At 51.9% G+C, this 12,079-nt stretch overlaps 1 protein-coding gene across 5 annotated transcripts in view; it reads left to right on the top strand.

Moving 5' to 3' along the window:
• The window catches only part of CYP4F22 (cytochrome P450 family 4 subfamily F member 22), a 73,258-nt gene extending 71,579 nt beyond the window's left edge, over window positions 1-1,679 (top strand). For 4 of the 5 annotated variants that reach the window (XM_088016766.1, XM_028095308.2, XM_028095307.2 and 1 more), the window contains one exon: window positions 811-1,679. In XM_088016766.1, coding sequence (XP_087872892.1) covers window positions 811-1,269 — 459 coding nt within the window. In that variant the 3' untranslated portion in view covers window positions 1,270-1,679. Of the gene's footprint in view, window positions 1-351; window positions 435-810 lie in introns of all 5 variants that reach the window. The other variant, XM_028095309.2, reaches the window with a different exon arrangement.
• The last annotated feature ends 10,400 nt before the right edge of the window (window positions 1,680-12,079 follow it).

Below are 12,079 nucleotides of genomic sequence, written 5' to 3'. Positions count from 1 at the left end.
CAGGGGAAGAAAATAAGCAAAAACTATCATTGTCGTTATTGATACATGCACAAAGGAAATAAAAACTGGAGTGGGGTGGGGGCACTTTATCTCAAGTGGTGAAGAAAGGCGTTGAGGAGGAAGAGATATTTGAGCTGAGACCTGAAAAGTGTGAAGAGCAGAGAGAAGCCTGTTCCAGGCAGAGGAGACAAGAAGTGCAAAGGCCCTGTGGTTGTAATGAGCCTGGCATGCTTGAATAACAGAAAGAGGGTGTGGCTGGATTGTAGTGAGGTTCTTTCTGTCCAGCTGAAGGATGGGGGCCAAGCTGTTGGGCCAGGCCCCCAGACTCACCCCCAGGCTAATCCCGCCTAGGTGTACAACCCCTATCGCTTTGACCCGGACAACCCACAGCAGCGCTCCCCACTGGCCTACGTGCCTTTCTCCGCAGGACCCAGGTAATTCTTCTATTTCCCTCAGTCCAGGTCAAACATAGGAGGGTCACCGAGGCCAGTGGAAGGTCAGGGATGTGCAGAGACCACCTCCCACCCAGATGTGCTTTCTGCCAACCCCGGCACCCTCTTCATGCTTTCAGTTTACCAGGATGTCCCCTAATCAGACTCTGTGAAAGTATCCCTGGGTACTGATCAACTACTGTGTGCCAGGCCCTGAGTTCTGGGCTCATATGCTCCCAACGACTCTGATGCCCCTGCCCCCATTTTATAGATGAAGGAACTGAGGCTCAGAGGGGGAGGTCATTTACCCCGGGACTCCCCCCTTCCTGGCTCACACAGCCGCTGAGCCTGAGCCCCACACCTGTGCCCCTTCCTCTAGGAACTGCATCGGACAGAGCTTTGCCATGGCCGAGATGCGCGTGGCCGTGGCGCTGACGCTGCTGCGCTTCCGCCTGAGCGTGGACCGAACGCGCAAGGTGCGGCGGAAGCCCGAGCTCATCCTGCGCACGGAGAACGGCATCTGGCTCAACGTGGAGCCGCTGCCTCCGCGGGCCTGAGCACCGGCGCCTCCCTGCGGAACCCCGGGGGCCCAAGCCCCGCCCGGAGAGGCCCAGGCCCCGCCCCCGAGGGACCAGGCCCCGCCCCCAAGATCCTGAGGGCAGAAACCACGCCCCTCGAAGTTCACGTTCGGCTCCCAGAAGACCAGGCTCCTAGGCGGAGAAGCCTGATGGTGCAAGCCACGCCCCTCACGACAAGGCTCCGCCTCCTGGCGGTCTGGTCCTGCCCCTTGAGGTCCAGGTCCTGTCCCCTGAGGGCCCGTTCCGGCTCTCCTGCTTGAGGGATCAGGCTTGGCCAAATCCCCTTGGGCCCAGACCCCTCCCAGGATCCAGAGCATTCAGGGTCTCAGGCCCCACCCACCCAGCCACCCAAGGACTTAAGACCCAACACCTAAGGCCTCTGGGATTCAGGACCAGTCCCCCGTGGATTCCGGCTGGCTTCCAAGTTGAGGACTTGGGAACTGGAGCCCGAAGTTAGAGCCCTGAACCCGGACATCACCTTCTTGAGGCTCCCAGCTCATTTGGGCGAACTCCTCTGACATCTGGCTGCATCCCAGGGCTCAGGATATGTGCTTCTGCTGTTTTGTAAATCTAGACCCTCCCTCACAAGCCCCTTCCTTCCTCCCTTGCTGAAAGGCCCTTCGCTGAGTGTTCTGATTTTTGTAGAATAAAAGCAAGGGATGCAGACGTCCCCCATCGTTCACCGCCTAGCTCAGCCAGACACTTCCCCTGGGGCCCAGGAAGGAAATGAAGGTCCCTGGGCTATTGGGAGGTACGTGAGGGAAGCTGTGGGCTAGGAGGCTGGGAAGCCATTTGCCCTCAGACATAAACTCAGGCTTTTTGGGACAGTTTGTGCATTCATTTACTTCATCAACAGACCACATATTAATTAAGTGTTCGTTGGCACTGGGCCAGGAGCACAGCTGGGCCCAATTCCTGTCCTTGGGAGAACAGGGGACAGATGTTGTACAAATAATTCCACATGTAAGTTTATTTATAATCCATGACAAGTGCTCCAAATGAGAAGCCCTGGTGCTCTGCGAACACAACAGGGGGTGGCTCAGGGAGAGCTTCTCCGATGCTGAAGTGAGGGTACAAGCTGAGTTGTGACAAAGGAGAGAAGAGCATGTCAGATGGGAGGAACAGCATCTGCAAAAGTCCCCAGGTGAGGGAGAGCGTGGTGTTCTCGAGGAACACCACTCCAGGGTGGCTGGATCTAGAGGAGGGGGGCAGAATGGAGGAAGGTTGGTCAGGGGCCAACTGCCAGGAACTGCGGGCCACATCTCACTTAGGGCCTTATTGTGAGGGCAATAGGGAGCTATAGAGGGTATGTGAGCAGGGGGCAGGACAGGACATGGTCAGATGTGGGCTGGCAGGGAGGTGGCTTGGAAGGGGGGGCACTGGGGGCTGGAAATCTGGGGAAGAGGGAGACTGAGGTGTGCAGGACAGGAGGGGTGACTAGCTGCGGGGCTGAGGTGAGGGAGGAGGTAGGGGTGATTCCCAGGTCTCTGGCTGGGGGAACTTATGACGGCATAGTCCCTGACACGATGATGCAGAAGATGGGGTGGTGATGGTATCTACAATAATTGTATTAATTCATCAAATATTTATTGAGCATCTGCTGTGAGCCAGGCTGTATTTGAGCCCTTACATAATTGACATTTGCTGTGGGGGTGGGGGGTTGTTAACAGATGACGGATAAAAAATAAGCAAATAAGTAAATTCACACAGGCCCTTGGAGGATTTTGACTTTTATTGTGACAGAAATGGGGAGCTATGGGAGGGTTCTGAGCAGAGCAAAAGATTTGTCATTTGGTCTTTATAGTATTCTTTTGGCTAAGTGGAAAAGCAAGGGTCAGATTAGGGAGACCAGAAGGGGTAACTGCATTGGCCTGTGTGAGAGAAGTGATACGTGTTATGAAAAAATTGAGCTGGGTAAGTGTTGGGGGGTGTTCAGTAATGCTGGTGGGGGGAGAGGTTGTTCAATCATCAGTGAAACCCTCACTGAGAAGGGGTCATTTCAACAAACTTTAGATAGGAGAGGGCAGGAGCCATGTGGATATTTAGAAGAATGTTCGAGGTAGAGAGAAACAATGCAAAGGCCCTGAGGTAGGAACAAGCTTGGGGTGTTTAGGGGGCATTGAGGAGATCAGTGTGGCTGGAGGAGGAGCATGAAAAGAGATGAGGGCAGGCAGGGGATGGGAGCAGGTCACACAGAGCCTTGCAGTCCACTGATTGTATTGTGACAGAAATAGGGAGCCATGGAGGGTTCTGGGCAGAGGAGGTACAAAATTTGTCATACAGTCTTTGCTTGCTATGTTGAATAGAGACTGTGAAGTGAAGATGGGACTAGGGAGATCAGATGGGGTGACCAGATTTGTCTAGGTGAGAGATGACAATGGCTCCAAGCAAGCTGGGGGCTGTAGAGTGAAGACAGGTGCTTGGATTCTGATGACAGGGTGCTTTATGAAGGTAGAGCTGGCAGGTTTGCTGATACTTTGAATGAGGGATTCAGGAGAAAGGGAGGACCCCGAGTTTGGATCTGAGCCCCTGGAAAGATAGAAGTGACACCTTGAGATGGAGAATGCTTAATAGAGTAAGGTTTTTTTGGGGGGGGGGTGGTGAGGGACTGAGATCAGCATGTCAGTTTAGGCCAGGAGGAGTTGGAGATGTCAAGCGGGCAGTTGGATAGGCAGGTCTTGAATTCGGGAGGGAGTTCCGGGCTGGTGATATAAGTTTGGAATACCTCAGCACTTAGATGATTGTTTTTGTTTTTGTTTTAAGATTTTATTTATTTATTTGACAGAGAGAGCGCACGAGAGGGGGGAGGGTCAGAGGGCGCAGCAGACTCCCTGCCGAGCAGGGAGCCCGATGCTGGGCTCGATCCAGGGACTCCAGGATCATGACCTGAGCCGAAGGCAGTCGCTTAACCAACTGAGCCACCCAGGTGCCCTAGATGATTGTTTAAAAAGCCCCAAGATTAGTGCAGTCCCTGTGTGTGTGTGTGTGTGTGTGTGTGTGTGTGTGTGTGTGTGTGTGTGTGTGTGTGCGCGCGGGCGCGTGCGCTCTCCTGGGTACACCCGTGTGCGTCCAAGATGGAGGGGTTTCAGGACCAAGCCCTCGGGGTCTCCAAAGTTGATATAACCATAATGAGATTTAAAGTTGGTTGAGAGCTTCCTTTGTGCCCTCCAAATATTCGCACGTAATTCTCACCGGTACTGTTATTATGATATGGGTACTGTCATTATCTCTTTTAATGGGGGTGGAAACGAAGTTCCCTAGAGTGAGATGATTCACCCAAGGTCCAACAGTGTCCTCATAACGTGGCCTCAGAGGGGTGGCTTACACCCCCAGGCTTCTAGTGCTGGTCTGGGACCCTCGCCTCACTTTGCCTATAAGGGGGTGTCGGCAGGCGTGGGTGGAGCGGGGTGGGTGCGGGGGCGTGGAGAGAAGTCAAAGCCAGGAGGCGTGGTGCTAGAGGCCACAGCGGTGTGTGTCCTGCGGCGCCCCCGGGTGGCGCGTGCTGGGATCGGGGAATCCCCCAGCCCTCCAGCAAAACAAACTTGGTCTTGGGAGGCGACATATGTGGGTTCAAACCCCAGCTCTGGCCCCTTTCTAGCGGTGACCTTGGGCACGTGACTGGCCCTTTCTGCACTTCGGTTCTCCTTTGCCAGGTGGATTTTTCATCATGCTTCTCATGCATATTAACTTTCCGCTAAGGTCGGTGATGGTGAGTGAATGAGGGAGGGAGGAGGGGAGGCATGGGGCCCGTGGATCCCCGGGACCTGCTGCATCTGCGTGTCCGATTCTCCAGACACACGCAGGCCTGGGCCAGTCACTGGTTGCTGTGGGTCTCCTTCCTCTCCTGAGTGTGTCGGAGGCTCCCTCTGCTGGACGGCTGAGGGACAACCAACTCTACGGCGTCTGGTCTCCATTAGTCCAATGTGTGTATGAGAGTGTGTGCATGTGACTGCATGGGTATGTGCACATGTGTGTGAGTAAGTGTGTGGATGTGTGCACGTGAGTGACCATACGTGCATGTGAGTGTGTGTACGTGTGCAACTGTGGAGTGTGGGTGCACTGTGTGAGTACATGTGTGCATGAGATTGTGTGTGCACACATGTGTGCGTTTGTGAGTATACATGTATATATCTATGAGTGAGAGTGTGTGTGTGAGACTGTGTGTGGATGTATTGGGAAGAGAGGAGGGAGAACCTCACCCTCACTCACTGAATAACTGTAAGTGTCCACATCAGGCCACTGTCCAAACTCCACCCTGTTGCAGCCGGCAGGACATTCTGGAGAAATAATGCCCTTGGCCCTGGCCCTGAGTAATGACTGGTGGGCTCCTGTTCTCTGCTGTCTCCCAGAGATCCCCAGAGGGACTGAGCGCCAGCTGCCCCAAGTGGGAACTTCTTTGACAAAGCCCCATTTCCCTGCTGCCTTTTCTTCTCTGTTTCACTCTGTCTCACTGCCCTACTGGCATCTCCTGGGGTCACTTCCCAAAGGAACAATTTGCAGTTGAATTCCTGTCTCAGAATACAGTTTTTGTTTTTGTACTTGAAGCCTTGCATTAGAGTCTACTTCTGGGAAAACCGAATCAAGACACACAAGTCACTCCTCCAATCCTCACAAGCCTATTACTATGCCATTTTTTACCAAGAAGGAACCTGAGGCTCAGAGAGGGCAAGTCACTCGCCCAAGGTCACACAGCTGGAGAGTGGCAAAGGTGAGCTTTGACCATGGGCCATCTGACCCTGGCACTTGCTCCCCCCGAAGAGCTTCCTCCTTGCTAAGGACCAAGGGAATGAATTGGGGTGGGGGGCGGGCATTCACAACCAGTTAAGTCCCTGATATGTGCACCAGAGACACTCAAGGCTCCTGGCTGGTGCTCATGTCCTCGTTCTGTTATAAAATAAGGGAAATAATGGCAAACACATTCTTGGTACTGACTGTGAGCCAGGGTGGGTTGTTATAAGTACTTTATTCATTTAAATCCTCTCTTTTCAAATATTACATTGGCTTGAGGTTAAAAAAAATGCAAGTGTAGAAATGGAATCATGCTTTTGTTTATGCAAGTATAGACATTTAAAAAGGAAATTTTCCCATAGTGGCTTCTGCTCTCTACCCCCAGCCCAGCAGTTTGGTGTGATTTTTTTTTTTTTTTGGTCAGTTTGAAAAAAATCACATATGTGAACATTTTTCAATGTACATACAAACATTTTTGCACACATGACCATTTATTAAAAGGACTTCCAATGTTGGGAAATGTATTTGTTCTAGTTAGTTGTTATTGTATAACAAACAGCCAGGAAGTTTAGTAGCTGAAACTGGCAAACTTTAGTTTGCTCGCTATGATTTGGACAGAAAACTGGGGCAGTTTTCTCTACTCAATGCGGTGTCAGCTGGGGCAGCTCTTCTGAGGCTAGAAAATCCACATCCAAGGTGGCTCACTCTCGTGGCTGACAATTTGGTGCTGACTGTTGACTGGGGTCCTTAGTTCCTCTCAACGTGGGGCCTCTCCAGGGAGTTGTGTGGGCTTCCTCTTAACATGGCAGCTGAATCCAAGCAGATGTGTTCCAAGGGGCTGGAAGAAAGTCACAAGTCTTCCTACAACCTAGATTTGCAAGTCCCCGGAGTCATAGAGGACAGCCAGGTTTCAAGGAGAAAGGAATGATACTTTACCTCTGTATCAGTCAGGGTTCTCCAGGGAAACAGAACTAATAGCATCGAGCTCTCTCTATCACTTATTCATTATCTATCATCTGTCTGTCTGTCTATCCATCCATCCATCCATCTACAACTATCATCTATCTATATACTGTGTATTTATCCTAAGATCTATATGTGATATAAAGATTATATATAAATTTCTATCTTAAGATTTCTTTCTTTTAAGATATATATATCTTTTTAAAATTTTTTTAAGATTTTTAAATTTATTTGACAGAGAGAGACACAGCAAGAGAGGGAACACAAGCAGGGGGAGTGGGAGAGGGAGAAGCAGGCTTCCCGTGGAGCAGGGAGCCCGAAGCGGGGCTCGATCCCAGGACCCTGGGATCATGACCTGAGCCGAAGGCAGACGCTTAACGACTGAGCCACCCAGGCGCCCCAAGATATATATATCTTAAGATAAAAATATACACACATATATGTACATATGAAGATTTATCTTAAGCCGTTGGCTCATGCGACTGGGGAGCTGGCCAGTCTGAAATCTGTAAGCCAGCAGGCCAGCAGGCTGAGAACTCAGGCAGGAGTAGATGTTGTGGTCTCAGGGCAGAATTTCTTCTCTGGGAAACCTCAGTTTCTGCTCTTAAGACCTTTCAACTGGCTGCATGAGGCCCATTTACAGTGACTTGGTGTGATTTACTCCTTTACTTAAAGTCAACTGATTGTAGGTGTTAACCCCATGTACAAAACACCTCACCGCAACACCTGGTAAGTGTTTAACAGTGGGTACCGTAGCCTAGTCTAGCTGACACAAAAAACTAATCATCACCACCTCTCAAGGGCTAGCAGAGTTCGCTGCCGCCATCTGTAATCTACTACTTGGGGGCAAAGGGTCTCTTTTTAGGACTACACTTCCCCAGGGTCCCTTCTCCAAGTCTCCCTTCTGTGGCTTGGGGTGTTGGGGGTGGTCAGGCTAGTTTCTGTGAGCAATCATCCCCCAATAATCAGAGAGGGAGAGAGAAGAGAAGGAAGAGGAGCAAGAGGACTGGGGCAGGAGGAAGAGGAGGGGGAGGGGCAGGAGAGGGAGGGGGAGGGGCAGGAGGGGGAGGGGCAGGAGGGGGAGGGGGAGGGGCAGGAGGGAGAAGGGCGGGAGGGGCAGGAGGGGAGAGGAGGGAGAGGAGAGAGAGGGGTGGGAAGAGGGGAAGGAGGGGGAAGAGAGGAGAAGGAGCAGGAGGGGCAGGGGCAGGAGGGGGAGGAGGGAGGGTATCAATAAGTACAGTGCCTACGAAAATACCCCTGTGGTTGTTCCTAGCTGTTTCGTGCCCTCTGAACTTTTCTTGAGTTTTCCTCTAGGCTTTCTGCCTCCTCAGCCAGTTCATTTGCTCTTCTGCTGCTCTGGCCGGGAATCTGGCAGCTCTGCCACCTGGTCCTGCCCTCAACAGGCCCTCATCAGGAGCCTCTCGGTTTCGACTTCTTGATTATGTGGAATGAAACCCCAATACCACCTTCTGGGCTGAATGTCTGGTCAGATTTCCCCAACGGGTCTGCTTCCCGCTGCTCCCACTGCCCTGATTGCAGGGGCCCCACCAGCCCTGGTTGTCTCAGCACGTTTGAGGACAGAAGCGAGAATGAACATGGGTAAGACAAACATGGGTGCCCCACCCTGGGCTAGGTCTTTCCAGTCCTGGCATGGCTTCAAGGGGTGGTCTTTATTCACGGCCCACTCCTCCCCATCATTCAGGTTTCTGCTCAAAGTTCACCTCCACAGGGCAGCCCTTCCTGATTGCCCTGTCTGAATATTCCCCCTTGGTCACTTGCTAGCATGTCTCCCTGTGTTAATTTCCTTCATTACCACCACCATCTGACTCGCTCTTATTTCCTGTTGGCTTCTCCCATCAGACCTGAGCACCACCATCCAGAGACCTCGTTTGTCTTGTTCATCCCAGGTCCCGGGTCCTAGCACCGTGCCTGGTACAGAGTGGGTGCTCAAGTGCAGTTTGTTGTTGAAGAATGAACCACCTGGGAGGTGTAAGTCCCTCTCTCCATTTTACTGAGGAGGGCATGAAGCTCAGAGAGGGCAAGTGACTTGACTAAGGTCACACAGCCAGTGAGGAGCAGGGCTGGGATCTGAACTCTGTTGTGCTGAATCCCGAAGTGTTCCTTCCCAACGGCCAAGGAAAGGAAAAGAGGGAGTCCAGCCACCAGGCAGCCTGCATGCTTGCTCTACAGAGACCCCAGTCTGACTCCTGGGAGGTGTGTCTTCATGGTGACAAAAGAAAAACTGCTCATCTGTTTTGTGCACCGACTATGTGCCACCCCTCCCCAACCCTGTGCCAAATCCTTTTAGTATTTTCGTGATAAAAGTGATAGCAGCTCAGTGAGGGAGAGAGCAAGAATCGGAGACAAGTAGCAAGTTAGAAGGGTAAACACTCCAATTCTACTTTCTCCAATTCCACTTGGATGTGTGGATGGAATTTTTTCAAAGCATATGCAAAACGTGTGCACACACAGACCCATACGCACATCCATAAGTTGTGTATATAGATGAAACCATTATTCACCTATCACTTAGAGTTGCACTTTCTCCTGTCCTCTCTGCCTGTGTCTGACAGAAGGCTTGCAGTCCTCTGTGAGGTTTTATCAAGCCCATTTTACAGAAGTGAAGACGGAGCTCAGAGGGGTGATGGGCTGTACCTGAGGCTGGTGACTCACAGAGTGACTGCCACCTCTGGTCTGACACGTTTGTCCACTGCCTGGCTCTGGAGAAGGATCAGCCTCTGCCTCTCAGTGCGTGCTCTGGCCGTCCTCCCTCCAGCACTGGCTAGGGGACATTCCATAAGCCAAATTCTGTGATTTGGCAGCTGGGACATTCCTTGTTGGATGGGAAATGGATGCTCCAGCCTCCTCTGACTCAGCAAAGAAGGTCCCCACTTGAGGCTTCCTGCCTCTCACACTGGGTCTCTTACTACCTTTCTGCCTCCTGTCTCCTGATCCAGGGAGTGTGGAGTCCCTGATGGATGGATTCTGTCCTCCCATGGCCACAGAGGCTTTGGGGGTCCGAGTTCTTGGATGTGGTGAAGCAGTCTTCAATACCTGCTTCTGGATTAAATATTGGACCAAATTTTGCCACATTGGCTGGTTCCTTGAAGGACACGTTGGCTGTGATCAGGGTGCGGGTATCGAAGAAATAAGGACACACTCACTTGTGCCCAAGGCTGGGCATATTACCCCATGACTGTGGGGCCCTTTCAACAACACTTCCCACAGACCCTGGCACTTCATTCAGGACCTACTCAAAGGCCACCTCCTCCTGGGAGCCCTCACATTGTAATCACTGTCTGATACATCCTTCATCATTCATTCAATCAATCATTGACTGTCTCCCCACTAGATGTGAACCCCTTGACAGCAGGGACAGTGTCCGCCATGCTCACTGCTGCATCCCAAGCATCTAGAATACTGCCCAGCACATGGTAGGTGTTCATAAATGCTCAGCCCTGGCAAGGATAGATTTTTCTCCTCATTTGACAAAAAAACTGAGGGACAGACAGGGTAAGTTTCCTAAGGTATGTTGCGGAGCCTGACTCAGGTCTCTTTTTTCTTTTTTAAAAAACATTTTATTTACTTATTTTAGATAGAGAGAGAGAGCATGACGGGGGGGTGGGAGGAAGGGCAGAGGGAGAGGGAGAAGCAGGGCTTGATCCCAGGACCCTGAGATCATGACCTGAACCAAAGGCAGATGCTTAACAGACTGAGTCACCCAGGTGCCTGACCCAGGTCACTTAAAGCAGTACGTCTCAAACTTTGATATGCACACGAATCTCTGGAGATCTGGCGAAAACATGAGTTCTGATTCAGTTGGTATACCAATGATCTATCACTGTTTAACAGCCCCCAAAACTTAGTGGAATAAAGCAATGACCATTTTATTTTCTCTTGTGACTCTGCACGTCAACTGGGCTCAGGCAGATGGTTTTGCACCATGAGATATCATCTGGGGCTGTGGTTATCTGGAGGCTCAACTGGGCTGGAATGTCCAGAAGACTCCTTCATGTGGCTGGCAGTTGATACGCGTGGTTTGCTGGGAAATCAGCTGGGGCTGTTGATCAGAGGTGCACAAAAGTGAGGTCCGTCCACAGGGCTCGGGCTTCCTCACAGCATGGCAGCCGGGGATGCGTTTCAAGGGCCAGTGTCAGCCTGGGCTGCCGGCCCTCTATTGCCCATAACTGGCACAGCACAACCTCTCCTGCGCACTATTGGGTACGTAGTCCCAGACCAGTCCAGACTCAAGGAGAAGGGAAATAAATTCCTCCCCTTGCTGGGGACAATGGCAAAAACAAACAAGCAAACAAAAATTACAGCCACTCCCTTTGTGGGTCTGGGTTAGAGCCCAAGATTCTGCATCTCTAAGAAGCTGCTGGTAATTCCAATGCACATGGGCTGAGGACCCCATTTTGAGTGGTCAGTTCTTAGAGCTCATGGCTATGAAAGTCACTTTCTTCCCTGAATAGTTAATGAGCACCCAGTATATGCCAGGATTCACCTTCACCTGTGCTGTCAAGTTGAATGACTTCGCTGTACGGCTCAAGGAGTTAGTGTACTTCCCTGGACCTTTCTTTCCTCCTATTTCTTCCTGCTCCTCCTTGGGGTGATCTGGCCGCAGAGGAGGAAGGAGTATCTAGGGCATTTGTACCTCAGCTTGCTGAGGGCTTCAAGCAGCCACCTGTGGCTGGATCAGGTGGGGCTAGAAGGAACGCGTGGGTCCGGGAGAGGAAATGCATTTCCCCAGCATCCTGTCATTGCAGGAAAAATGTCTGTTCCAGTTCCCTTGCTCAGCGGGTCCGTCCTTCAAACTCACCCTCATCTTAGAGACTGATATGGGGAGACCTCATGAGGGGCGGAGATCACATCACAGGGAAATTTAGGACAGGGTCTGGACAAGATGTGCCCCCTCTCAGGTCCTCATCTGGCATCCCATTTCCCAGATGGCAAGACTGAGCCCACAGGGGCCTGTCACAGCCCATAGTCACAGCCAGGATGGGGCAGAACTCCTTGCAGGGTCTCCCAGCTCTGCTTCCTCTGTCTGGGCCCCGCCCTCTCCTGGCCCCTGGCCCCTGGCCCCTGCAGCCTTACCTCCTCACCCCCAGGTGCACTCTTTAGACCGGACCCCTTCACCCCTGAATCTGATGCAGGTAATCCCCAGCCATGCCTGTTTCTTTGCTCCTGCCCCCAGCAGTCATGTTTCAACCCAGGCTCTGGGCTGCTTGGAGGCAGGACTTGAACTCTTGCCGGGGTGTGCAGTCCAGAGGCCAGAGGCTTCCTGATTCTGTGCTGAAAAATGGTGCAGGCCACCCTCCTGACTCACACATTGAGGGGAAACCCAGAGATGTATTGGGAGGAGGCTGGCCTGATCCTGTT

This window comes from Eumetopias jubatus, unplaced genomic scaffold (assembly GCF_037043125.1).
Source record: "Eumetopias jubatus isolate StellerSeaLion01/CBP00866 unplaced genomic scaffold, mEumJub1_p1.0 scaffold_1, whole genome shotgun sequence".
In the NCBI taxonomy this organism is placed as follows: domain Eukaryota; kingdom Metazoa; phylum Chordata; class Mammalia; order Carnivora; family Otariidae; genus Eumetopias; species Eumetopias jubatus.
This window is presented reverse-complemented; position numbering and strand designations above follow the sequence as displayed.